This window comes from Pimephales promelas, chromosome 4 (assembly GCF_988280905.1).
Source record: "Pimephales promelas chromosome 4, fPimPro1.hap1.1, whole genome shotgun sequence".
Taxonomy (NCBI): domain Eukaryota; kingdom Metazoa; phylum Chordata; class Actinopteri; order Cypriniformes; family Leuciscidae; genus Pimephales; species Pimephales promelas.
In genome coordinates this window covers 28,204,906-28,231,848 of record NC_142772.1, presented here as the reverse complement: position 1 = coordinate 28,231,848, position 26,943 = coordinate 28,204,906, and the positions used below count along the sequence as shown (strand labels likewise).

The 26,943-nt window shown below is 36.2% G+C and overlaps 1 protein-coding gene across 3 annotated transcripts in view; it reads left to right on the top strand.

The window, feature by feature from the left end:
* The window catches only part of fras1 (Fraser extracellular matrix complex subunit 1), a 125,647-nt gene that overhangs the window by 51,112 nt on the left and 47,592 nt on the right, over window positions 1–26,943 (top strand). For all 3 annotated transcript variants that reach the window (XM_089130216.1, XM_089130215.1, XM_089130217.1), the window contains 14 exons: window positions 2,108–2,251; window positions 4,515–4,655; window positions 6,565–6,705; window positions 8,593–8,760; window positions 11,858–11,998; window positions 12,119–12,262; window positions 14,208–14,363; window positions 15,885–16,031; window positions 17,653–17,799; window positions 21,507–21,647; window positions 22,654–22,794; window positions 22,962–23,102; window positions 24,567–24,837; window positions 26,313–26,397. In XM_089130216.1, the coding sequence (XP_088986342.1) occupies window positions 2,108–2,251; window positions 4,515–4,655; window positions 6,565–6,705; window positions 8,593–8,760; window positions 11,858–11,998; window positions 12,119–12,262; window positions 14,208–14,363; window positions 15,885–16,031; window positions 17,653–17,799; window positions 21,507–21,647; window positions 22,654–22,794; window positions 22,962–23,102; window positions 24,567–24,837; window positions 26,313–26,397 (2,108 nt within the window). The remainder of the gene's footprint in view (window positions 1–2,107; window positions 2,252–4,514; window positions 4,656–6,564; window positions 6,706–8,592; window positions 8,761–11,857; window positions 11,999–12,118; window positions 12,263–14,207; window positions 14,364–15,884; window positions 16,032–17,652; window positions 17,800–21,506; window positions 21,648–22,653; window positions 22,795–22,961; window positions 23,103–24,566; window positions 24,838–26,312; window positions 26,398–26,943) is intronic.

Genomic DNA, 26,943 nt, shown 5'->3' with positions numbered 1-26,943 from the left:
TCTACTAAGGGACAAGATGGAGAAGAAGTGTCCAGCTTTGGTTGAGCCTATTATGGTGGATTTAGCGAGAATGAGGGATTGATTCATTTTGGTCAAGTGATAAGGATTCATTTTCTTGTTTTACTCTCTGACTGAGTGCAAATGCAGTGGGTAAGAAGTTAATTAGTTATGCAAAAAAAAAAAAAAAAGATGGAATCTCAAGTAAGCCCTCAGATGTTCCTTCATCTTCATTTCCCTTTTCTCTCTCTCTCTCTCTCGTCCCCCAACGACTTTATCTTTCTAGTTTAAAATGATGTTATAATGTAGTTTAAATTTTTGTATTAAATCTCAAGGAACACATTGGTATTATGAAACAAACCACAAAACGACATTACCACACATGTTTCACAGGATGCCACCACTTCAAATGTATCCTTTCGCATCTGCAGCGTTTGAAGGATTCGTGTAAAACCTTGAAGAGTTGTGCTGACAGACATGGCCAAGTGTGCTGTCACAAATCTTTCTAGCATGCCAAGCTTTTTTCCAAACCTACTGGTTAGCTACATCTCTTGCTCACACTCTGTTGTTGGCTGTCAAAATATTTTGGTCCCATTCCAGCTTCTCAGGGTTCTGGGCCAGTTTGGTGCCAGTGTGCGAGTTTGTGGAGAGGTGCCATGCAGAACCATGAATGTTTCACACTGGGCGCCGTGCCCAGACCCGTAGTTTAATCCTGATCACTGCACTCGCACAAAGAATCAGATAAGGTGTCTTGTGACCTCATTGCTGCTGCACAACATAATTAGAGACTGTTTTCACAGATTCTGTGGTGTTCATTACAATTTCTAATAATTCAGAATTCATAATTAGGTGATTTAGAAGGGGTGCTCGGCTGCGCTGTAAAAAAACAACACATATTTACTACTGTACATGTATTATTACAAGTTAACTCAACTAATTCACTCCAATTAAAGTGAAATTAATTACTTTTGTTTATCTAATGAGTAACAGGTAGTCTTTTGAACTAGGTAACTAGCTTAGGGTCCGATTGTCACTATTAATTAGTTGCTTATTAGCATGCATATCACTAGGATATTAGCTGTTTAGTAGTATGTATAAAGTATATATTATTACCTTTTTCTGCATGACCTTATTCTACATTCCTAATCTTATCCAATACCTAAACTTAACAACTACCTTACTAACTATTAATAAGCAGTAATTAGGAGTTTATTGAGGCAAAATAGTGAGAATTTAACCCTAATCTAAGGTGTGACCCAACTTTTGTTAACAACATGTTTATATTTTTCTTGTTAAATTCATTCAAGATAATAAACAGTAACGTACTACTAAATAATATTTGTGCTAGCTACTTTTTTACATAGAGGGACGTTTTGATCCCTCGTCGCATGATGCTTTGTCCCACATCTCTCCCTCCCGCTGTCTGAAGGGGAGATTGATGAGATTTCAAGACTTGTGTGATATATTTATGTGGAGCAGTTCGGTAAATTTGCTAGACAGATTGAGTTAACCTAACCCTGACTATTCACATTCAGGTCCCTTATTATACTGAGCAAATATCTTTGTCTTATACAGTACATTACCGAAAAAACGAATAGAACGCCCTCCATATTTACCAATCCAAATTGAATTTGGAAATTCGTGGCCAGTTCAAAAATAAATAAAGATATAATTATTAAGGCCTTGTATTTAGTAGTAGATTGCAAGCTTGTGGGACACACATCTTACTGAAAGGATGATTATAAGAGAAATGACATTCTTGTTATTTTGTTTACATTTTGAAGGCCCATATGTGACATCTTCGGTATGCTTTTGTTTGTCCTTCAAATCATGAGACTTTGTTTATATATGCAAATGTGTTCTTGTCTTTTTTTTTGTATCCTTTACAAGATCCCTCAGAAAGGTCATCTTTTGTTCTTGTCTGACTGATGTGTTTTCTCTCACAGTAAAGTCACTTTTATTCCTCACAGAAAAGCCAACACAAGACCCGAACATAAAGTGACCTTGTAAATCCAGCTTATGCTGTTTGTTTGTGTGTGTGTGTGTGTGTGTCTTGTTTAGTTTTCTTCACTCACTTTGGTTTGAACACATTATTGACTTTCTCCTTTAGGTTGCCATGACTCCTGTTCATCATGCCAGGGGGCGGGGCCTCAGGATTGTTTGTCCTGCTCAGACTCCTCCCACTTACTGAAGGATGGATTCTGTGTTTCAGACTGTGGTGTAGGCTTTTATGCTAGTCAAGGCAACTGTCATGGTATGGTTGGCAGAATTCATATCTTAGTCACTCTATGTGGGGTTGTTTGTATGTTGCTCAGTAATGGAATAAAAAATTTTAATATATATTTCAATTAGACGATTGAGTTAAAGGGTTAGTTCACCCAAAAATGAAAATTAAGTCATTAATTACTCACCCACATGCTGTACCAACCCCGTAAGACCTTCGTTCATCTTCGGAACACAAATGAAGATATTTTTGATTAAATTTGAGAGCTGGATCAGTCCTCCATAGACTTCCTAAGGGACTGGCTCTTGACGGCCCATAAAGTCATTAAAGAAAAGGTTTAAATATTCCATGTGCCTACAGCGGCTCAATTATAAGTGTATCAAGCGACGAGAATACTTTTTATGAGAAAAAAAAAACATAAATAACAACTTTATTCGACTATTTCGACCATTACTTCCTTATGGGCCTTGAGACGAGAATTGAAGAGATTTCCAGAACGCATGCGCGAGAACTGAGACGAGGACGTTCTTCTTCGACTACTTCTTGTGACCGGCTGCTCACTGCTAGTATTACCGCCCCCTACCGTATAAGATGCCGTGCTGATATATCTGGAACCGCAAAACTTTCTGTTTACAAGCACAGGGAGACGCGCGCTGTACATACGCGTTTCAATAACCGTATTTTCCGCACTATAAGGCACACTTAAAAGCCTTTAATCTTCTCATATACGACAGTGCTGTGCTGTGCGCCTTACAATCCGGAGCGCCTTATATATGGATCATCATCTTATACGGTAGGTGGCGGTAAAACTCCTAAGCGGTGAGCAGCCGGTAACAAGAAGTAATCGAAGAAGAACGTCCTCATCTCAGTTCTCGCGCATGCGTTCTGGAAATCTCTTCAATTCTCGTCTCAAGGCCCATAAGGAAGTAATAGAATAGTTGAATAAAGTCGTTATTTATGTTTTTTTCGCACAAAAAATATTCTCGTCGCTTGATAAACTTATAATTGAGCCGCTGTAAGCACATGGAATATTTAAACATTTTCTTTAATGACTTTATGGGCCGTCAAGTGCTAGTCCCTTAGGAAGTCTATGGAAGAGTGATCCAGCTCTCAAATTTAATAAAAAATACCTTCATTTGTGTTCCGAAGATGAACGAAGGTCTTACGGGGTTGGTACAGCATGTGGGTGAGTAATTAATGACTTAATTTTCATTTTTGGGTGAACTAACCCTTTAAGTTTGATGCCTAGTGTTTTTATTTTAAAAAATGTGTAACGTATTCCAGCCTTACAGTGCACTCAGTAATTTTTATATATTTAAATTTCATTTTTATTTCATTATAAATATTAAGGATTTTGATTTTGTATTCGGTTGCTGAAGCATTTATTGTTGTAAGAAATGTTGTTTCTCATTTTGATTGGGATATTTTAGTCATGGGTGTACTTGATCTATCAAGGGATACTCCACCATTTTTTATGTTATTTCCTTAACAAAGATGAGTTGATGCATCCCTCTCTCTTCTCAGTGCGTGCACTAAATCGCTCTGTCTTGCGGCGAAACTTTGTTAGCACTTTGCTTAGCCCAGTTCATTCATTAGGATCCAAGCAGAGAAGTGACCACCAAATGCATTCACATTAACTATAATGTATGGCGGAATAGCATAGCAAGTGCTTGGGAGCACTTTGACTCGCAGTAATATCATCACTCCTGAATTATCCTCTCCTCCTCTCCCTCTCTGGAGTGCGAAGTGTGCAGGCACTTGCTATGATATTACGCCATACATTATAATTAGACATTTTACACGCTTAGAAAAGCACCAAGTTTTATTTTGCATCACCATTCTAGGTCGAGTTACACTACTCGTGAAACTTTATTTAAATAGGGAACACGTGGAGGTGTTTGGGCTCTTCTCTGTTTGGATCCTAATGAATGAACTAGGCTAAGCTAAGTGCTAACAAAGTTTCGCCGCAAGATAGAGTGATTTAGTACACACACTGAGACAAGAGAGGGGTGTATCAAATCATCTCAGTTAAGTGAATAACATTAAGGGAATAACACAGTTTAAATAAAAAAAACAGTGGAATTTCCCTTTAAACAAAATTGAAAAATATTTGGTGTAAGATGTCTTTTCAAATAATTTTCTCTCAGAAATACTTAAAAAAAAATTGCAAGTAACACATTAAACATGAAATTTCTTGCAAAAATGCTTTTATTTAAATAATTTTAACAGTGTATCTGTCTTCGTTCTGTATCTATATATCTGTTATTTTAAATATATTTTTATCCTGTTGTAGCTTGTGACCCCTCCTGTGCAACCTGTCAACCTGACAACCCCAGCTGTATGAGCTGCCCGCCTGAACATGCACTGCATCGTGGGAAATGTGTGCCACAATGTCCACCACAGTATTACAAGGATGACCATGGCAGTTGCCAAGGTGAACATTTATGTTTTTTTTTATATTTTGTTCAACAACTCCACGTAGGTTTACTGGCAACCACAAACTCAAAAAAAAAAAAAAAAAAAAAATGTAAAAAACAACCATGAATCTTGTTTCTTGCGAATTGGAAAACAAAAACCAAAAAAACATTCATTCTGAAACTCATTTTCTTCTTTGGAAAGTTTCCCCGTCATTGAGAGCCAATCCTGTGAAATGTATTTCCAGTGCATTTTAAGTTTTCTCAGCAAAACCACATGGGTTAGAAAATTGTCATGTCTTGATGTTAGTTTTATGCATGATGAGGTTTAAAATGATATATTAATAACCTGTCAATCATATTCCTGTGGTGTACAATCCATTGGGTCTTTGGGTCTTTTTGGCAAGCGTTTCTACCAAACCAGCTCATAAGAAAGTGTATAGATTGTGGTAGCTAATGATTACAGTTGAGTGCTGAATGGACATTCTGAAGTAGCAAAAGAATCACAGATATGTTATTTAATGGTGCTCTAAGCGATGCTGGGTGACGTCACTTCTTTTTGACGTTCGAAGTATTGTCAAACAAAACGTAGGCTAGCTACAACCTCCCTACCCAATCCCCCAAATCCTTCTTGTCGGCAGAGGTGTCAAAAGTATTCACATTCATTACTCAAGTAAAAGTATAGATACTAGAGTTTAAAAAGACTTTTGTAGAAGTTGAAGTATCAACTCAAGGTTTTTACTCAAGTAAAAGTGTAAAAGTACTGGTTTCAAAACTACTTAAAGTATAAAAGTAAAAGCTTAGACCGTTCACATGGGCCTATAGAGCACTACCACCTCTAAAGGCCATAATGACTATAATGTTATATTAAAATGTTAATATTTAACATTTCGGGATGCACTAGACTAGGCCACCTGTTTCAGCCTCATATATGCCCATAGAAAATGAATTTCAGTTTTATTTCAATTTCAGTTTTAGTACATTGCAAATACATTAAAGAACCGTATATGTGTATGAGCATTACCATGTTCCGTGTGTTTCATGAAGCGGAAGATAGAATCACCTATCACAGAAAACTTTATGCATTTTTGCATAAAGAAAAAAAAATCCATTCCATCTATTCCATTCCACTCTCTCTCTCTCTCTCTCTCTCTCTCTCTCTCTCTCTCTCTCTCTCTCTCTCTCTCTCTCTCTCTTTCTCACACTAGCACACTTTTTGCCGCTTTGCACAACCAAATGTAATTATAGCCTCTCACAAGTTAGAAAGAAAACACTAAGCCAATCAGTTTAGCATTGTGTGTTCAGGAGGCGGGACTCAGTATCCATGTGTGTTATTGGTAATTTTTTTTGAACGATGCAAGCCGGAATGACAACAAGCCGAAATGAAACAGGAGTAACGAGGCTATTTTTAAAATGTAAGGAGTAGAAAGTACAGATAATTGCGTGAAAATGTAAGAAGTAGAAGTAAAAAGTCGGCTGAAAAATAATTATAAAGTATATAAATTATAGTATAAGTATAGAAGAAAGTATAGATACCCCAAATTTCTACTTAAGTAAGGTAACAAAGTATTTGTACTTCGTTACTTGACACCTCTGCTTGTCGGTTTTTTGTCTGGAACACTGTTTGTTATGTTTCGTGGTTGGCCCAGTTTGTTTTTGTTGATGTTTATGAAGCCTGGGGTGTCTACAGAGACTGGATTTTTTACAGTGTGTTCAGGGGACAGGCAGCTAGCGGATAGTGAGGAGATGTTTGCTGCGACATTCCTTAGAGCACCTTTAAAGTTTTTAAAGCTACATTTTTACTAACTGACTTGATAAAATTGCTCCTGAATGGTAATAGGTTACAAGAGGTCCAGGTTGGTTATTTTTGCTCTCATCTCATGATGTGTAAATACCCCATTCTGAATTATTCCTCTGTTGATCTTCCAGCCTGCCACAGCTCATGTGCATCCTGCTCAGGGCCAGCTGTGTCTCACTGTACCTTCTGCTCAAAGTCTCTCATCCTGAACCAAGGCCAGTGTGTGGATTCCTGTGGAGAGGGTCTGTTCTCCAGAGAAGGACGCTGTCACAGTACGACTGCATTTATACAAGTCTGACATTCCCACTCCCACTGTAACATCATGATGTTGTGGAAACTGGGTCATGATAAAACAGGATAGATCATAGATGTGCTGTCCTAAAGAGTTTAAGGTTATTACTAAACAACAGTTTGATTCCAAGATAAACAGACAGGCTGACAGAGACAGACAGATTTATAGGTAGATATATATAGGTAGGTAGGTAGGTAGGTAGGTAGGTAGGTAGGTAGGTAGGTAGGTAGATAGATAGATAGATAGATAGATAGATAGATAGATAGATAGATAGATAGATAGATAGATAGATAGATAGATAGATAGATAGATAGATAGATAGATAGATAGATAGATAGATGGATAGATGGATAGATGGATAGAGAGAGAGTATTTTGTTCTGTAGGGGTTATCTGTTACTTGTAGCCATTTAGGTGTAGTTGTCCCCTGCCCTGGTGTGTCAATCATTACTGCATTGCGGGTGAGTGTGTGTGTGCGTGTGTGTGTGTGTGTGTGTGTGTGTGTGTGTGTGTGTCCTGAATACAGATAACCTACCTTGGCTCTGTGTGGAGGTTCAAACTGCTTGTTCATAGGAGAGTATTTGTTATAGACTGGATATATGTACATATATATTTAGGCTGGTGAGGCTGTAGAGAGTATAACAATACTAGTAGTATACTAGTTTTCAAAAGTTTGTAAGATTATTTAAAAGATATTGACATTTTTATTCAGCAAATGTGACCCTGGACCACAAAAGCAGTCTTATGTGTCCGTTTTTTTAAAGTTGAGATTTGTACGTCACCTGAAAGCTGAATAAATAAGTGTCCATTGATGTATGGTTTGGTAGAATAGGACAATATTTGGCAGAGATACAACAATTTGAAATCGGGTATCTGAGGGTGCAAAAAAATTAAAATATTTTGAAAATCGCTTTTAAAGGTTTCCATTTCTGTTGGCGATTGTGCTGCATCCACTCACAAAAATAAAATTTTATATATTTAAGGTAGGACATTTACTAAATATCTTCATGGATCATGATGTTTCCTTAATATCCTAATGATTTTTGGCATAAAAGAAAAATCAATAATTTTGACCCATACAGTGTTTTGTTGGCTATTGCCACAAATATACTGTACCAGTGCAACTTAAGACTGGTTTTGTGGTACAGGGTCACAAATATGCATTAAATTGATGAAAGTTTTAAGTAATTTATAAAGTTACAAAAGATTTCTATTTTAAAAGGCTGTTCTTTAATCTTTGTTTAACAAAGAGTCTGGGGGAAAAACACTGTATCACAGATTCCATAATGTCTTTCAACTGTGATAATGATTAAAACATTTTATTGGGCAGAAAATCAGCATATTAAAATTATTTCTGAAGATCATGTGACACTGACTGCTAAATATTCAGCTATGTCATCACAGTAAAAAAATAAATAAATAGAAACCAGTCTTTTTGAATTATAATATTTCACAATTTTACTATTTGTACTGTTTTGTATAATTAATGCTTTACTGAGATTCTTGTTGTTGTTACTGATCCTAAACTTTTGAATGGTAGTGCACTAAAAATGCCTTAATGAAATATAATAGATAGATAATATCATTAGCTCAGTATAAAAACAATATAAGTACAAAGTCCCCACCATGGTAGAAAAACAAATGTGTGTGGAAGCATGTATAAAATCATAAATTGAGTGGGTGTACCTCATGGTCCCCTTGAAAAAGCAGCCATTAAATTTAAATTGTCTAATTATATTAATGAGGTATAACATGAAATGGCTAATGTTTAGGTTTAGTCTAAACTATATAATTAGCATAAATGAAGGTCAGTTAAAGTCATAGACAGTGTGTCACATGTGTATATGAACTTTATCTTCTCTATGCAGGGTGTCATGTGTCCTGTAGGGTCTGTGTGGGTCCGGACTCCTCAGACTGCCTGCAGTGTGTCAAACAGGAAGAGGTTCTGCAGCCTCTGAATGGACATGTCTCTCACGGGTCCTGTGTGTCTACCTGCAGGCCACAGCATTACCTTGACACAGATCAGACTTGCAGAGGTGAGCAAAAAATAATACATATCCTTATATTTTTTTCTAAACATAAGACACATATGCTATGATATTTGATTCTCAGTAGCTCCCTGATAATAAAGTGACGGCAAGATAAACGCAGTTGTGTTGAGTGACACACTGCAGGTTGTTTGCACTAGCTATTCCCAATGTCTTTATCCTTGATGACTGAAGATCTGCAGTTTATTCCAAAATACACCAGGGCTGCTGTGCAGGATGTTAAACATTTAACATTTCATTTAAAATTCAAATCCTGACCAAATCCTGCCAAAAAGGATTAAGAATGACATTCTGTTGTGAGCCATCATACAGGAACACAAAAAAATGTACTCTTAAACAGACTGTGCACATAACTAAGATTAGTAAATGCTGTATAAGTTAAAAAAGAGAAAAAAGCTTACCAATTGAATAAAAAATTCTATATTTTAGTTAGCTTTAAAACACATTACTGAAGGTATTGAGAAAGTGTCCAGTCGTGTCCACCGTTCATTCAATGGGTCCACTGTCATGAAGCTCAATACTATAATAATGACATTAAGAGCCTCTTCCTTCAATGAAGACCTTTGTGTTGAGCCAGCATGCTCAGACAAATGTTGAGCTTCCTCAGGGCTACTTGTCTGGAGTGTGTGTGTGTGTGTGTGTGTGTGTGTGTGCGTGTGTGCGCGTGTGGATGTGCTGATGGATCAGATATCATGCAGAGGAAATTCCAATCGGTAAATCCCTTTAAAGTCAGTCTCTCTGCAGACCGTGTGTGTGTTAGTCTGACTCAAGAGCGTGATGAGATCTTAAATTCAGTTTAATGTGGGCAACCATTATACCTTTATTAATAGCACTCATTTATGGTGTTTTAGATCTATGCATTGAAATAGAAATGTTGATTCATACATTTTCATACACTGTAAACTCAAGAAGTAATCTGACACTTAAGTAATGCAAATGTGTCAATGATTTTGGATTAAAATATTAAACCAAGTTGCATTTATTTAATAAGAAAACACACTATTCAAAAATATCGAACAAGGATTTTGATTATAAGATATATGATATGAATTTAATTTGTTGGTGCCACTATTTATTCACAATAGTTTGTTAATGTCATGTTAATGAAAGTAGAAATAGTTCATGCAATTGTATGCAAGTGTAAGTAAAGGTCAACATTCAAGTACATATTAAACAGTATGTTGTCTCAGACTTTTAAACCATGGTGTGCGTTTAAAAATTGATTAAGAGTCCATTAAAGGGATTCAGACCATGTGAACACTAACCTCCAAAACTGATACACCATTCCCATCTTTCTGGCTTCATTTCAAAACACACCCCATGGGCTGAAATGTGATTTAAAAGAAAAATTATCAAGATGAGGCCTTTGGGCATGTTTATTTTGTGTCTGAATTGCATTAACAGAAAGCTTAGCCCTGTCTCCAATTCACTCAATAGAATACAAATGACCTGGGTTAGTATTTAGCACACCTTCTGTTCTTCTTTGGGGAACATACTGAATTATGGGGGTAGAAAAAACCCTTTCTTCTGATTGACAATGAAACCTGGCTGAACAGACAGATAATTTAAAGACAAGCAGACAACTTTGGTCACATTGGATCATGGCTATTGACACGTGTCCTAAGCGCTGTACTCAAAATCAAGAAGATTGTCATGGGCCTCTGTATTTTTCAGTCATTATGCACGTTTGGGTGTGTTGTCTCTGTCTGCATGAGTCTACAACACGTCTCTCACATTTAATCTGGTAGAGTAGTGGAGACGAGTCCAGACTTCACACCCGTGACAGGCTTTCTTTCTGCTTTCATTCAGTCGTGTGCTCACATGGCTCAGCTCTCTGACTGACAGCCTTTTTAGAGGAAATGCCTTTTCTCTACACATGTAGCTTAAAGGCAGATTGAGCATTGCGTCTACAAGACAGCAGTGATGAAGTTGGCTAACTGACTTACTAATAACTTAAGTTAATAAGTAGATGTGTGAATGCACACTTGTAAGTTATATGTCAATATTTCACATGTAAATTTTTTTTATATTCAAAACTTTTGATTTTTGAAAGAAGTCTCTTATGCTCACCAAGGCTGCATTTATTTGATTAAAAACAGGAAAAACAGCAATCTTATGAAATAGTATTACAATGTAAAATAGCTATTTCTCTTTTAATACTTTTGAAAATATTATTTGTTTCTCCGATGGCACAGCTGATTTTAACAACGCTTGTAGTTCAAGGAAGAAAGGAGGCGGGAACTGGTGAACCTTCAACTTAAAGTTAAACACAAAATAAAAAACTAATAAAAAGACGTAAACAAGAGTAAAGCGACAGCCCCTCATGGACAACCAATATTATTTATCATTATTATTATTACTTTTTAACCCTAAAACCGTATTCTGGACAAATGTGGGCAAAATAGTTTTTGATTTATTTAAAAAAAAATACTTCCCTTTATCTTAGCGGTACAAGACTTGGCTACTTTTCCTAAGTTTGCCTTCTGAACACACACTTTTTTTTTTTTGACTCAATTCTACAATGTTAAGTGGGTGAAAAAAACCCTCCTTAATCTTGTATTTGGGTCAAAAATGGGCACCCATAGAAATGAATGGGAAAAACTGTAATTTAGAGCATTCTAAAATAAGACAAATAAGACACCAGGTGACAGCAAAGTCACTTCATTATTAGGTTTTAGCTCTAAGAAATTATTGGAATGATACTTTAATGTAGTTAAAAAAATAGACATAAAAATAAGCATAATTTACATATAGAAAATATGGTACTTTTTGAAGTAAACAAATTCAAAAATACCCCCAAAATAAAAAAAAAAACCAAAATGGATTGACAAAACTTTATAGAAGACAGTGATATAACATTTATAATAAATAAAAATTAGGATCACACCCGAGTCCTCTGTGCCCGCATTTGTCCACAATTACAGGATTATGGGCTATAAAGTGAATACGGTTTGAGGGCTATGGGTAATTTGACTACTTAGTGAGGCAAGTCTTTGTGATTTCCAATCTGTAGTTTCAGCATGTTCAGTTATAACACCAATATTTCACATAAAACAATCACTTTCTCCCTCCTTTTCTCTTTCAGAATGTCACAGCTCATGTTCAGGCTGCACTGGTGGAAGTTTCCAGAATTGTACTTCCTGTGTACGACCCAAAATCCTTCAGCAGGAGCAGTGTCTCGATAAATGTTCTCATGGTTTTTATGTTCAGGACCGTTCTTGCCAAGGTGGTTATGGATGTTATTCTGTTCCTTCACACAAAAGAAACCTATTTCCCTGTGGATTAATATGTTCAATGGATTATTTTATAAATCTAATGTTGTGCTCATTACTTTCTCCCCCTTCAGCCTGTCATCCATCATGTAAGGAGTGTACAGGCCCGTCTCAGGCTGACTGTTCTGCCTGTCCAGCCCACGCCAGTCTCCATAACGGCTACTGCCGAACCAGCTGCCCTGAGGGCCAATACCCGAATGCTGTGGGCGACTGCATTGGTGAGTGAAAATCAGTCTTCCCAGACCATCACCAAAACAAGCTTCCAAGTGACACTTTTGATCTCAAGTCATTGCACCTGCCCGGGTTTAAGGTTTCAAATAAGCACAGTTTGCCTTCAAGGGAGGATTTGTTGTTCAAAGGGCACGTCCGGTATCGTTGTAAAGTCAATGCCAAGAGCATGGATTCAGTTTGATTCATGAAACTAGACAATTCTGTTATCCTGTTATTTGGGACTTAATAAAACGTGGTTGAAGTACCATTCTGTGTCTCATAAAGAGAAGAGATTTTATGAAGGAAACGTGAGAAAACAAATAGAAAGCAGTAAGCTTTCTGGAAGTGCTTCAGAAAGTCCTTCTACACTAAAATGTAAATGTGTATCTCAATTAAAATAGGCACAAACACTGTTGGAAAATACTGTAGTAATAACAGATTTTAATAGAGTATTTATCAATAAATTTGAAAATATTTAATTGGATTACATTTGACTTTAGGGCTGAGAGCAGTTATTTCTTACTCGGTGTACTTGATTGTGTTACCATAAAAATAAAGTAAACAGTTAAAAGTTTGAAGTAAATATTTTTGATTTGTTCAGACTTGAAAACAAGTAATTCCCAATTCTCTCAAGCTAAGTAAAAAAAAACCTCTTTCCTTTGGTTTCACAGACAAGGCCGTAGTTCCATACTAAAATGCATGTTTGAGCTGTTTTAAGTAAAAGCAACTTGCACTAAAATATCTTAAAATATGTCAGTAACATAGTTTTGTCTCAAGATGCACCAGTAATGTTTTTGTTTAGTTTTTTCCGCATGCACCGTATCACCGTAAACTGCCATGTTAATCATCTTGTCACAGTTAAAATCCTCCATTCAATCTAATATAATTTGTAGAAATGTTGTAGCACGTTCATCTGCCAGTCGTGGGTCTTTCATGGGAAGACTCTCCTCATATGTTTGCAATTTGAATGTAATGATGCATTTAAAAGTGAATGGCTATAAACGTATGAAGAGTTCAGATGCAAAAGTCTCTAAGTGCCATTTGAAATTTTCTTCTAGAATGATGATTTTTATCAAGCTTGTATATTTAAGTTCAGTGATTTCACTTAAATGGCAATGATAATAACCTATTAATTGTTATTTAAGTGAAATTACTGAACTTAAATATACAAGTTTGATAAAAAATCATCATTAAAGAAGAAAGTTTCAAATGGCATTTTAGAGGCTTTTGCATCTGAACTCTTCGTATCTTTACAACATTCATTCAATGTTGACAACATTGAAGAAATACTTTTTCGTCAGGTAAACTGATAATTAATAATAGATACTGATAATTAATCACTCAAACCCCTTTATCTAAACCTCTTTACACAACCTCGTCCTCCATGTCTGTAGTTCTTTAACACTTTTCACTCGTGTTTGTAGTTCTAACCGAATCCTCGTCCAATGCGCGAAGGGTTATGGGCAATATCAGCCGTTAGAGTGTGCATCGATCTACACTTCGGATTCTGACCGGATATAGTAGACCATCCGGGTCTCTTTGGAACACTAATTTCAACATACTACGATTTGGGACGTACTAATTCTATTTCCGAATGCTATTTAGGACGTATAGTATGCGAATTGAGATGCAGCATATGTGTATAATTTAAAGAATTTGTACTGATATTATCAGTCAGTGACAGTCTAAGAAATAAGCCAACAGAGGATTTAATTGGCTGATATCCATCTCTTTATTATCAGCGCCCTCATGGAAATAAAGCCAGTCAACTCCCACAGCTGATGAGGAGTGAGAGAGGATATACAGATAAAAAGAGTGTTTACTTTTACACGTTTAGAACATTGTTGAGATAAGATCTTTTTTTCCCCTCCATTTCCTCTCCTCAGTTCGAGATGTTCTACTGGATATGCATCATAATAATATACGCTGTCTGTCTCTTTGTTTCTTTGTCAGAGTGTGAGGAGGGATGCCAGCGGTGTGTGGCAGACCTGCAGTCAGGCTTTGGCACTGTGTGTTTGTGGTGTAAGGTTCCCAGGATGCTGCTAATGGGAGATCGCTGTGTACCACAGTGCCCACTCAAATACTTTCGGTGGCACGGAGCCTGCAAAAGTAAGTTGAAATGAAGGCAAAAAATGAAGTATATTCCCAGAACCAGATGTACAGACATCATTTAGTTTTTTACCCTTGTGAGGCTACACATGATTCACTGCATTTTTATGCAAAACAATATCGAGCAATAACACGTTTCATTTTTCTTAGTAAGAGTTATTGTTAAATTTATAATATAAAAACTTTTTTGTATACAATTCTTCTAATAATGTTTAGGGAAAAGGTCATTTGTAATGCCAAATGTGCAAGATGTGGTGCCAAAAACCTAAGATTAATGTTCAGTATCAAATAATTTCTAGTTATTTCTAAGTTACAATTAACAAGTCTAGTTCTAGTCTAATCTAGTTCATCTATATGAATAAATAATAGGTAGAATTGAGCTTCACTGTCCTTTTTCATGAACTGATTATACAGATCTTTTCCTGTTTTTTTTTATTTTTTTTTACATAACTATGATTGTAATATCGCAACCATGGTGATAAGGTCACAATATGCTTATGTTGAACCCTAATCTGCATCTGCAATGATAATTCATCACATCTTTTAATATCATCTAACTGTCTTCCTCTGAGAAAACCGTGTGCTGCTTTCTTTCCAGCATGAGTTTCATTATGTAGAATGAGCATCATCAGTCACACACAGTGTCTAATCTCAATGCCAGCATCCTCTTTATGCACAGGTTTTGTCATTCTATGTGATCTCTCGATGTAATATAGCCAGAGCCTCTGTTTTCATAACCCTGATGCAATTACCTGTGATGCTTTGAAAGTGGCTCCTCTGCTGACAGTGTAGATGAGACGGTGCATTTGTTTTTATTAGGGAGTGTGATGTAGTGCTCGGCTTTAATGCAAAATCTTTTAAGATGCTGATGTGATCTATAAACTATTATGACCTTTTTTAATTGCCTGGCTTTTGCGTGATACACAAGTGTGTACGTGAGAGTGTGTGTGTGTATGCCTGAATTGGCTCTATGTACATTAAAGCAAAAGACCATTAATGGAAATTACTTGCACTTAGCTTTAGCAAGTCTGTGCCCTCTTTGAAGGTGATATGTCAAGTTGACAGCAGACTGAGTGTCATATTTGAATGGATATATCTGCTGGATGTCAGCACTATTGTGTTTAAATATCTACTGTATTTATAATATTGTTGTGGAATGTGAATGTCCTTGGCAACCGTGCTCATTAAAATGTAAAGGTTATCTGATACAAGTGTTGCACTATTTTCTAGATTCTAGATTCTAAGAGTTTGACAATCATTTTCTGCTAAAACTGAGTCTTTTCTCGATCACTCGTGACAGCAGTTTACAATGTATATACTGTATAGTGTTATATGTTATTAACAGAAAGTTATAATTAATTTACACAATGGAAGGTGTAAATAAAGCCTTTTCATCCCATTCCTCTCTAGAGACCCTTATTTCCAAAGCTAAAAGATATTTAATATAATTATCTCGCCTTCATACTTACTGTGCTAATTGTTTGGTCATCAATCTTATTGACCTGTGCCTGTATTCTCCAGAATGTCACTCTTCCTGTGAGGAGTGCAGTGGGGACGGTCCTCTCACTTGTACTTCCTGTACGGCGCCTGATGTTTTGGCCCCATCGGGTCTCTGCAGCCCCCGCTGTCCAACCGGATATTACGCTGATGAAAACAGGGTGTGCCAAAGTAAGTTTATCTTTACTTATAGTTTTTTTTTTATTGTGCATCCATCCATCCATAATAAAAACTGCATATGTGTTTGATAATCATATTTGATACATAAGGCTTTATGGCTCATATAGTATGATAAAGTATGATTGAAAGGAGAAAAAAACATCAACCTTGATTTTATTCAACGGCTCAAACTGAGCAAAAAAATATGCAATTTGGTCCAGTTGCTGATATTTTATATGGCAGTTGTCACTCCATATCTCCCAATAATTTGTCTTAGCAAAATAATAAATAAATAGCCTGGCATGCCAGACCTACATCAAGATGTTAGGTCTGGAAACTCTTCATTGACAGGGCTCAATCTGAGGGGCGGGATAAACGGTTGTCTTTCAAATTCTCTCTGCACGCAATTGGATAGCGCTAAAGCCAATCAGAGCAAAAAAGACAGTGACGTACTCAGCGGAGCAAGTTGATATATTAAACTTTTACCGTATCCAGTCCAGCTGTCAACATTGAACATTGAAAATAAGGGAGATTTTCCGGAATCCATCCCCAAAATAAGGGATTTTTTTTTTTACACGACCCACAAACTTTCAAAATAAAACACTAATCATTAAAAGTCTAAAGAGTTTATAACTAGCCAACATATGTGAGAGAGAGAAAGAGACAGTATGTGTATGTTTATTGTGTGTATGAGAGAGAAAGAGACAGTGTGTCATTAAAAAAATAATATCATAGAGAATGTTTAAATACTAATATCAGCTTACGAGGGAAACGGAGGCGGAGTAGTGGTGCTTCGGGGTGCTGGAGATGATTCGGGAGAGGTCCGTGCACCTTACCGATCAGAGCGCACGCTGACACGGAGTAAAGCCTTATAATACTCGACGTGACAGCACGAGCGCGGCAAATGACAAGTTGATCATTTCGCCATAGCTTTTTTGTAACAGCGCGCGCGGCGCCCGCCGCATCCGAGGATGAGCGACTTCAAACCGAATATGTCCGAGCTTGCTCTGAATCGCAACTCTGTCATCATTATGTTAAGCCCGCACTCCGACTCTATACACGATGTGATTGGCCCTACCAGAGTTGGGGTTTTCCAGCTCAAACGTCTATGGAGAGTTGCTAGACCACACTTTGCTGCAAAATAATTTTTGCTGCCGCTAGGGTGCGTCTAGATTTCTAGGCTAATAAATAAATGCTTCGTTTTATGATTTTGTAGTTTTTGTTGTTGGGGCCAAACATATAATACAATACAACGATGATTGAGAAATGTACAAATAAACATTTTTCAAAAGCCTAATGTATCATATTTGCATATATCACACTTACCATGATTTTTCTAAAAAATGATGCATGGATAATCAAGTTAACCCAAGTTGTTTCCCCCCCCCCCCCCCCCCCCCAATAATATTACGGGGAAAAAAATTAACGTTATTTTTGATTTTAATTGTATAAAATTCAGTAAGGCAACTGTATCAGTTAGGGGAACTTTTTAAAAATGAATCTAAAAAGCCTTTTACATGCTTTACATGTATGTTCAGTTATAGTTAAAAGTTTTAATTATGTTGATAATTTAGAGACACATTACATATGATACAGCATTACGTATTGATGAAATGATTATTGTGTGTTTCAGTGTGTGACGCTCAGTGTCTGAGCTGTGAGATGGCGGGTGTGTGTACATCCTGTAGAGATCCTACTAAAGTGCTTCTGTTCGGGGAGTGTCAGTATGAGAGCTGTGCTCATCAGTACTACCTGAACACCACCACACGCACATGCAGAGGTGAGCCATACAGTACATGAAATCATCTCAGAGGAATATTCATTAAGACTAGAAATTTTTACATCCTGATATATTCAGTCATATTAAAAGTTATTTTAAATATCTGATCCTGTAGTGTTAAACTAAACTATTAGTTTTACTATATAGCATTGATGATAATAGCGTGAGGACACTGAGCCATTTCTAATGCCTTACCAAAAGTTAATATTTTTAAAGTAAAACAATTAAATCTAAGAAAACGTTTAGGTAACAGGACTGTATGTTGAGATTGACCTTCTCATTCATAGTTACAATTTCATCAAATATACAGAAACGAAAATGAGAGGAGTGACTTATAGTCACCCCATTGCCTTCAGAAGATCCCAATGATGAAACTTACTGTTGAAAATGTGTCTTGTGGAATATTCTATGTTATTCAGCGGGGGCATGTAATGGTGTAACAGGACTGACTGAGTGAAAACATGGGGACATGACTAAAATGTGTATTTTATCTAAAATATTAGATCAATTAGAGTAATTCTACCAATTATTAGATTTCTTTTTTCATTTTAAAGCAGTTTGGATATAGTCACACAACAATGCAAGAAAAATCAGATTTCTAAAGGATTTTAATCATAATATTTCATGGTAAAGTTTAGCGATAGAGAGTTGGGACATGCAGAAAATGCTATTTTTTTGTGTTCTGTGTCGTTTTTGTTAATGTTTTTAATTGTACGTTTTAAATTTGTATTTTGCTTGATACTAAAATGTATTTTAGAGATAATTTTCATGCAATTTTATACATATAAGGTCCTGGGGACAGAAATGTCACCCTTTCGGTGGAATGGCTCTCCTGTTTCTTCTTTTGTAGCCATTGAACATTAATCTCTTAAAGGCTGGAATACACAACATACTGTTTTCTCAGAAATTTGGATTTGAGATTTCTTAGCTTCATCCAGCTGGAGGAAATCAAACATGTTTGATATTTTGAGCCGATTTCAGAACACATATTGTTTTCATTTTTCATGAATCTCCTAGCAACAAGGATCATGTTTCTGTGTGAGTTTGGATCAACATGAAGGTCTAGTACTATGTGTTAGATTTTCCCTGATTGGTCTAGGCGAGGAAGGCAACAGCAAAAAAAAAAAAAAAGGAAAATGGATAGTGGTGAAATGAATGTGCAGTAGCATGAAGCCACCCCGTCTCAATTGTCTGACAATAAACACAATTTTCTCATTAAAGAAGGTATTTTTTATTCACTAATCAAACAAAAGATAAAATGGTATCAGATTCAGAAGGGGGTATTGCCAAAACAATAAACAATCAATCTAACTCCTTATTAAATCAAACTACTTAAACTAAAAGAAAAGAAAAACAAGAGTACAGCAAAATTAGCTAACTCCCTCGCTAACATAAACAGGAGAAAAGTCGATCAAAATAAATGCTCCCACTTCCCTACTGAAAATAAATAAAGAAATCATTAACTTGCAAATTGCAAGTAAGAGGGAAAACAGATTAAACTACACAAGAAAGGTCAGGGACGACCGAGAGTAAACTACTACAATAAGTAGATTCAGAAGACCAAAAATAATGTAGAGATACACACAACACCACACTCATCTTGTTCCAACAAAACATCAGGGGCCTGTACCATGATGGTAGTTGAACAAACTCAATGCTGATACAAACTGATGCTGATCATTGACTTTCTCCTTTCTCTGTGAGAGAGAGAGAGAGAGAGAGAGAGAGAGAGAGAGAGAGAGAGAGAGAGAGAGAGAGAGAGAGAGAGAGAGAGAAACAGCACAGCTTGGTTGTGCCCACAAACAAAACCTCACGGCTTTGGACGTAACATATGTGATCCTCAGTCATTTAGTGTACAATGCAGAGATTTTTTTTTTCTGTAACCATGTACAAAGTCAGAAAGTGGTTGATGCCCATTGTTTTAAAAACTGTTCTGATGTTGAAAGTTGTGTGGTGTATTCCAGCCTTCCAACCTCTGTCAGTGTGTTATAACTAACATGCATCCCTAAAATGCACAGAACAGTTGGGCTAAAGGGTATGTATTTTAATATCTAATAAGTAAGGTCAAGTACAGAACACACTAGTCTTATTAAGAATTCATTACTAATGAATTTAATTTTGAAGATATTTGTTAATGTTTGTGAGTGTGTTCAAATCTAAATACGATGTGGTTTGGGATTTGGGTGTGGAACATACACTGTAAAAAAAAAACCTGTAAAAAAAAAAAAAACCGGTAAACTACTGGCAGCTGTGGTTGCCAGCATCATACCGTAACTATACGGTATGTTACTATTTTTGTGTTAGAGCATATAGCTGTTAAATTTAAGTTTTATACTGTAGCTGACAATACAGTATTTAGCTGTTAACTTAAAAAACAGTAACACACCGTATTTTTCCGGTATGATGATGGCAACCACAGCTGCCAGTAGTTTGACTTTTTTTTACAGGATTATTTTTTACAGTACCGTGAGACTTTTGTTTTGTTTTAAATGGAATTGCCGAGAAGATCAAAAGGAGATTTTTTTCCCCCTCGAGTATGTGTGTTTTTGAATGAGTGAGAGTGAATCGGATAGAGGGACAATAACAGAGGTAGTACGCTTATGTGATGCTGTTTTACCCCTGCAGTACAGTGAAGGAAGGTTACCTTGACAATATTAGGAGGTAGCACATCAATAATGCTGTACATTATTGTTTTCTGTATCTTTATGGATAGATATACGTGAAAGAACACAGTCTAAATGACATGGACAAATTAGCTGCTTTTGAGTCGAAGCAGTAAATATGGACATCACTGACATTTGAATTGGATTTAGTGTTAAATGAAGTTAGCCACTGTTCTTTTCAGAGGAATGTTTGAAGTGTTTTGGCTTGGAGGATGGTTTCATTGAATGAGGGGAGAGACGATGAGATTATAGAGATTGAGCGATGACAGAAAGAGCGTGATGGGGCTTTTTAATGAGCTTTGCTGATTTAGAGAGTGGAGGTCTGGTTGCGAGTTATCAAATGGTAGGCTAGTGTTAGTGCTCTCTATAATGGATGATTTGACAACTTAAATCTTGTCTCTTATCTTTCTCATTGTAAGTCAAGTGGTGTATTGAAATCCTTCATATTTCTTTTTTGTACAGATACTATTCAAGCTTGGTTTTGCAGATAATTGAACCTTAAATTGAAATAAAATCTACTTATAAAAAGAGGATTCTGACTGGACGAGCTGTGTTAAAGCTGTTGTTAAATGGTAGTTGATGCACAGCTGTGATTATACTTTCTTTATAAGTTGCTACCTCGCCACAGATAAACTAATGAACTATATTACTTGGCGGTCAAATTGTTTATATGTTGTACAGAATAAATGAAAGAAAAGATGTCACGGTTTCTACTACATCACAACTTCAAGGGGTGTTTAATCACCCCACTGTAACATACTGTCTCTCTTGGCATATTGCTTTATTAATTAATATTTCTAGAAAGTTCTCCATTCCTTTAGGCAATAATCTTGTCAAAATTTGCATACTGAATTAAAAGTGATTGGTCTTTATCATACGCTGTTTTTTCCTTCAGTAAATGCAAGTCTGACGCCAATCTTTCATGCTCTCTCATCGCTGTCTCTTTTTCTTTCTACTGTAGCTTTTCTTCAATCACACTCCAATTAATCATTTTTCTTCTCACATTCCTTCCACCCACTCTATCTTTTGCTCCGTTTCTCTCAGAGTGCGACTGGAGCTGTAACGCGTGCCGCGGACCCCTGCGTAGTGACTGTCTGCAGTGCATGGAGGGATACGTCCTGCAGGATGGCATTTGTGTGCCGGGTTGCTCGCCAGGATTCTACCAGGATGCCGAGAGATGTCTGAGTGAGTCATCAACAAAACTAACAACCTTCATTATGAGTCCAACCAATCAATTTTCCAGCTCAATAAACGTTGACATTTCAATCTCTCAGTCAGTTGTCACAGTCGGGGAGTGAGGGAGTGAGGGAGTGAGGGAGTGAGGGAGGGCCACTAATTTCAGCTGTATAGTGCCAACATCAGCCGCTGTGCTAGAGCCAAGGTTTAATGGCACTTTAATGGATTGATTTCAAATTAGACTGAAAGTCTATCAGCGATGCTGTAGGTATAGACCAGATTGAAGAAGCACATTACTTAAAATTCACTTCCTTCTGTGATTTTGATGTTCTCCATCATTAAAAAATTTGGTAGTATTTAACTCACCGACACTGAAACATTTCAGCAGAGGAACTAGAATTTATTGTATTTTAGTCTCTTTTAATTGTATTATTAATTAATAATTGTTATAATATTATTATATTTTAGTAATATATTTACACTACCATTTAAAAGTTTGGGGTCAAAGATTCTTTTTTTAAGAAATGAATGCTTTCATTTAGCAAGAATATATTTATCTGATCAAAAATGACAGTAATGTAGTAAAGACAATAATGTTACAAATATCCCAAATAAATTCTGTTGAACGTTCTAGTCTTCAAAGAATCCTTTAAAAAAAATAGATATATTGTGGTTTACACAAAAATAGGAATCAACCCAACTGTTTTCAACATTGATCAATGTTTGAACACAGAATGAATCAACACAAAATGATCATATTAGAATAATTTCACTGAATATTCACCTTTGCCATCACAATGACTTGCATTTGAAAATAGATTGAAATGGAAAAGTTATTTCAAATTGTAGCATTATTTCACATCACTATTTGTACTGTTTTCAATTTTTTCAATTCAAAAACTTTCAAAAATGGTATCAACTTTTAAAAGGAATGTAAAATTATAGACAACTTGGATTTCATATAAAATATAAATCAAATTTCAGTCTTTCTCTTCCTTCTTCTTTCTCTGAACAGGCTGTGATGAGCACTGTGATCAGTGCCAGACCCATGGCCGATGCCAGCGGTGCCAGCTGCCGTATGCTGTGTTGAATGGACAGTGTGTACTGGAATGCGTAAAGCGCTACTTTTTAGACGACTCGACCCGTCAGTGCACCGGTGAGTGCTGTAAATCTGGTCTGAGAGAGTGATCGTGACTGCCTACATCGTTCATTTTGGCATGCTTATCAACCTGCTAATTTTAGAGAAGCTCAGTATAGTGTGACGCAGTTCCCTCTGGTGTCCTACCTGAGTCTAATGACAGATTGTTTACTGTTATTTCCCAGCATGCTCAGCTGGTTGCTTGGAGTGCATGAGTGCAGGTGAGTGTCACGTCTGTGCTGAGAGCTTCTTCCTGAAGAGTGGGGGATGCATCCCGGATTGTGGTCATGGATACTACGCTGACCGAAAAACGAGAGCCTGCCATGGTAACCTGGAATTTCTGCTTCACATATCTGATACAAAATAATGATTTCTACTGACCAAAAGAAATCTTTATACTTGGCCCGCATAATCGGTGCAGTGCTTTTAGTGTGTACACATTTAAAATAAAAGATTCTATAGAGAGCCTTAAAGGGTTCTGACAGGCACTTCATATATAGAACCTTTAGAGGTTCCCATCATAGGATAATTTTATGGATTTAGTTTTAATTAACAATTTTTCTTTTTATTCTTTTTTTTTTTTTTAGGGATGCACTGATATGAAATCTTTAGCCGAAACTGATAACCGATAATTCATTATATAAAAGCCGATAACCGATATATTGGCCAATAAATCTAAATAAGAGTTTTTATATTATTTTTGACTGCCTGATTACAAAAACTTAAGTCTCACGATTAAAATTCATGTCCCAACCAAGCACACAATTATAATGAAATTCTCATTATAATGTTATGTAGCCTATATGACTTGGGCTGCACATGTTAACTGTACTTATACATTTAAATTAGGGCTGTGGAAAGATTAATTGCGATTTAATCGCATCCAAAATAAAAGTTTGTGTTTACACAATATATGTGTGTGCTGTGTATAATTATTTTGTATGTATAAATACACACACGTGCATGTATATATTTAAGAAAATGTTTTATTCATTTATAAAATATTTATATTTATATATAATATAGATTATGTTTTTATATATAACAGTATTTACATGCAAATAATTCTTAAATATTTACATGCATGCATATGTGTTTATATACTGTATACAAAATAATTATACACAGCACACACACATATATGTAAACACAAACTTTTAATTTGGATGCGATTAATCACAATTAATCTTTGCACAGCCCTAATTTAAATACTTAACTGTATTTTCTTTTTTTAATGTGATTTCAATCATATTTTAAGCGTTTCAAAACCATCATGGTGAACAGTGAGCATCTGAACCCATTAAACTTGGAAAAAAGTTTTATGCAGTCATTTAAGACATTTCATATTATATAGAAGTAAATATACTTCTTAATATATATATATATATATATATATATTAAGAAAGGATTCTTAAAAAAATAATAAAGAGACTTAGGATTCTATATAGAACACCACTGAACCTTTTGTCTTGTCTTGAGAGTTAGATTAAATATTATATTTCTTTATATTTTACATTTGTCTATTTTAATATTTTAAATTTTATGTTTTTAAACCTTATGTTATGTTTGTAAACTTGTTTGTTTCTGTATGCTTTTAGTATTTGTAAGAGTATTTGACAATCCCATCCACTTCACTTTTGAGGTTCCCATCATGGGATCATTCTATGGTTTTACTTTTAATTAACTGTTTTTATTTTTATTCTAGTTTTTATTGAGTTATTGAAATTCTCTTGAAATGCTTTTGTATTTGTAAGAGTATTTGACCATCTCATCCACTTTTGTTTCTACAGAAAACAGTCGCGCTCCATCTCTTTATATCAATGGCTCTCTGCTGGTTCCTATTGGTGGAGTTAAGCCTCTGGATCCAGCTCTTCTGTCAATTAAGGATGCAGATAGCCAATCAGAGAGAATGCTGCTCCAGCTCCTTCAACCACCAAGTAACGGCCACCTCGTGGTCCTGGAGAATGACAGAGACAGAGCACTGGGCAGAGACGATATTTTCACCTTTACTCAGCTTAAACATAGAGCTGTGCGCTTCATTCATCATAAAGAGCAGACCAAGTGAGTGTGTGTGTGTGTAACATGGAGTGACAGAATAAATCTTGGGTTATTTCCCCAGGATATGTGTTTGAGAAGTCAATAGAAATAATATAATAATAATATACGTATAATTCTTATTTATAGACTAGATATATGGAAGTCTAAACCCATACAGCAACAGTCAGGGGCGTAGCAAGCTTTTCAAAAGTGTGTGGGATGGATGTGACATTTTAAATTTTGGCATTAACAGCAATTAATGACTAAAACACTTAAAAGGAACTTTGTTGTATATGCTGGTTGTTGTATATGCATTTATAAATGATCGTTCTTTCCCACTGGACTTTGTAAAACTATGTTGTGTGGACCTCTGTCTCTTTATGGGGAGTTCGGGGTAATGCTCCCCCGCAAATTTTTTTTGTACATTTTTGTACAGATTTTGCTCAATCTGATGCACTTTGAGAGCTCAAAATTAAGAGCTTCAACCAGATACAACCCATGACATGACCTGTGCACACTGATCAAAGAAAAAGCTAATTAAGAAACTTTTAAACTCACTGTTTATAGTTCATGTAACAGATTACATTTCTCATCTCCTGAAGTATCACTTCATTCCTGAAATTCTTCATTCCTGCGGGGTGCAGCCCATTTCTGCTTAGATTTACATATTTTAGATATTTGTTGATCGTTATACACCAAATTATCCAGAGAGGTGCTGTACAAGAGTACAGGCGAGCAGGTGTCAAGTGTGTGTGTGTGTGTGTTTTGGGGGATGGACTAAGTCTGAGTAGTGTGCGCAGTCATTAGCTTTAATTACCTTGGTGAAGTTGCTGAGGCATTTGACAGGACACACATACACACAGTGACCATAAGCCAGAACATTTGTGTTGATCACGTGTGGAAGTCAGATTGACTGCTGACCTTCAATTTTCTCAACTTTTTCACGGCTTATATCTTCAATATATCCTCTCACTCACTTTCAGCTGTGATTTAATTAACAAGTGATTTGTGTGTCCTCACACTTTCACTCCTATTTTATTCCTCATCCCCCTTTTCACAATTTATCAATTTTTCAGTATTTTCTCTTTTCTCAATTTTTCAATCAATTCTCTTTAAAAGCTACCCTGTCTTTTTCTCATTTTCGTCTCAGCTGTTTGCTTCTCTGGGTCTTATAGTCATTTTCTGTTGCTTTTGTCCACTTATACAAACACGTTTGTTTTTCTGTCAAAATGTGAAATGGAAACTATTACATCCTATTGACTCAATAATGAGCAAATAATTTTCATTAAGACATTATTTGGTAAAGTATGGTTGTGTCAACAGTATGACATTATTTAATATGTTTACCAAGCTGTTTATCTTTGTGTGGGCTGTTAGCTGGTCCCTATAATATAGATGATTTTTGGTTTTGTAGCAAAATGTAAGCAAACCCTGACTCACCCATATTATTTTTATCCTTGAATCTGCTCACAGCAGTGTAATGTTGACTTGTTTTTCAGAAGTGGGCAGTTCATTTTAAGGGCAGCAGATCCTCAGCTGTTCTCTCAGCCTCAGACTGTTCCTGTGCAGGCACTGTCCCAGCAGGTACATACACACACACACACACAAACAACTTAACCTTGTTATTATCTCAATACATTTGAAGAATTATTTAAGTAAAATAATGTGTACCTGAGAAAATGTTGCCTGGTCTGATGAGTCTCAATTTCTGTTGAGACATTCAGAATTTGGCGTAAACAGAATGAGAACATTGTTACCACTGTGCAGGCTGGTGGTGGTGGTGTAATGGTGTGGGGGATGTTTTCTTGGCACACTTTAGGCCTCTTAGTACCAATTGGGCATCGTTTAAATGCCACGGCCTACCTGAGCATTGTTTCTGACCATAACCATCCCTTTATGGCCACCATGTACCCATCCTCAGATGGCCACTTCCAGCAGGATAATGCACCACTTCACAAAGTTCAAATAATTTCAAATTGGTTTCTTGAACATGACAGTGAGTTCACTGTACTGAAATGGCCCCCACAGTCACCAGATCTCAACCCAATAGAGCATCTTTAGGATGTGGTGGAACGGGAACTTCGTGCCCTGGATGTACATCCCACAAATCTCCATCAAATGCAAGATGCT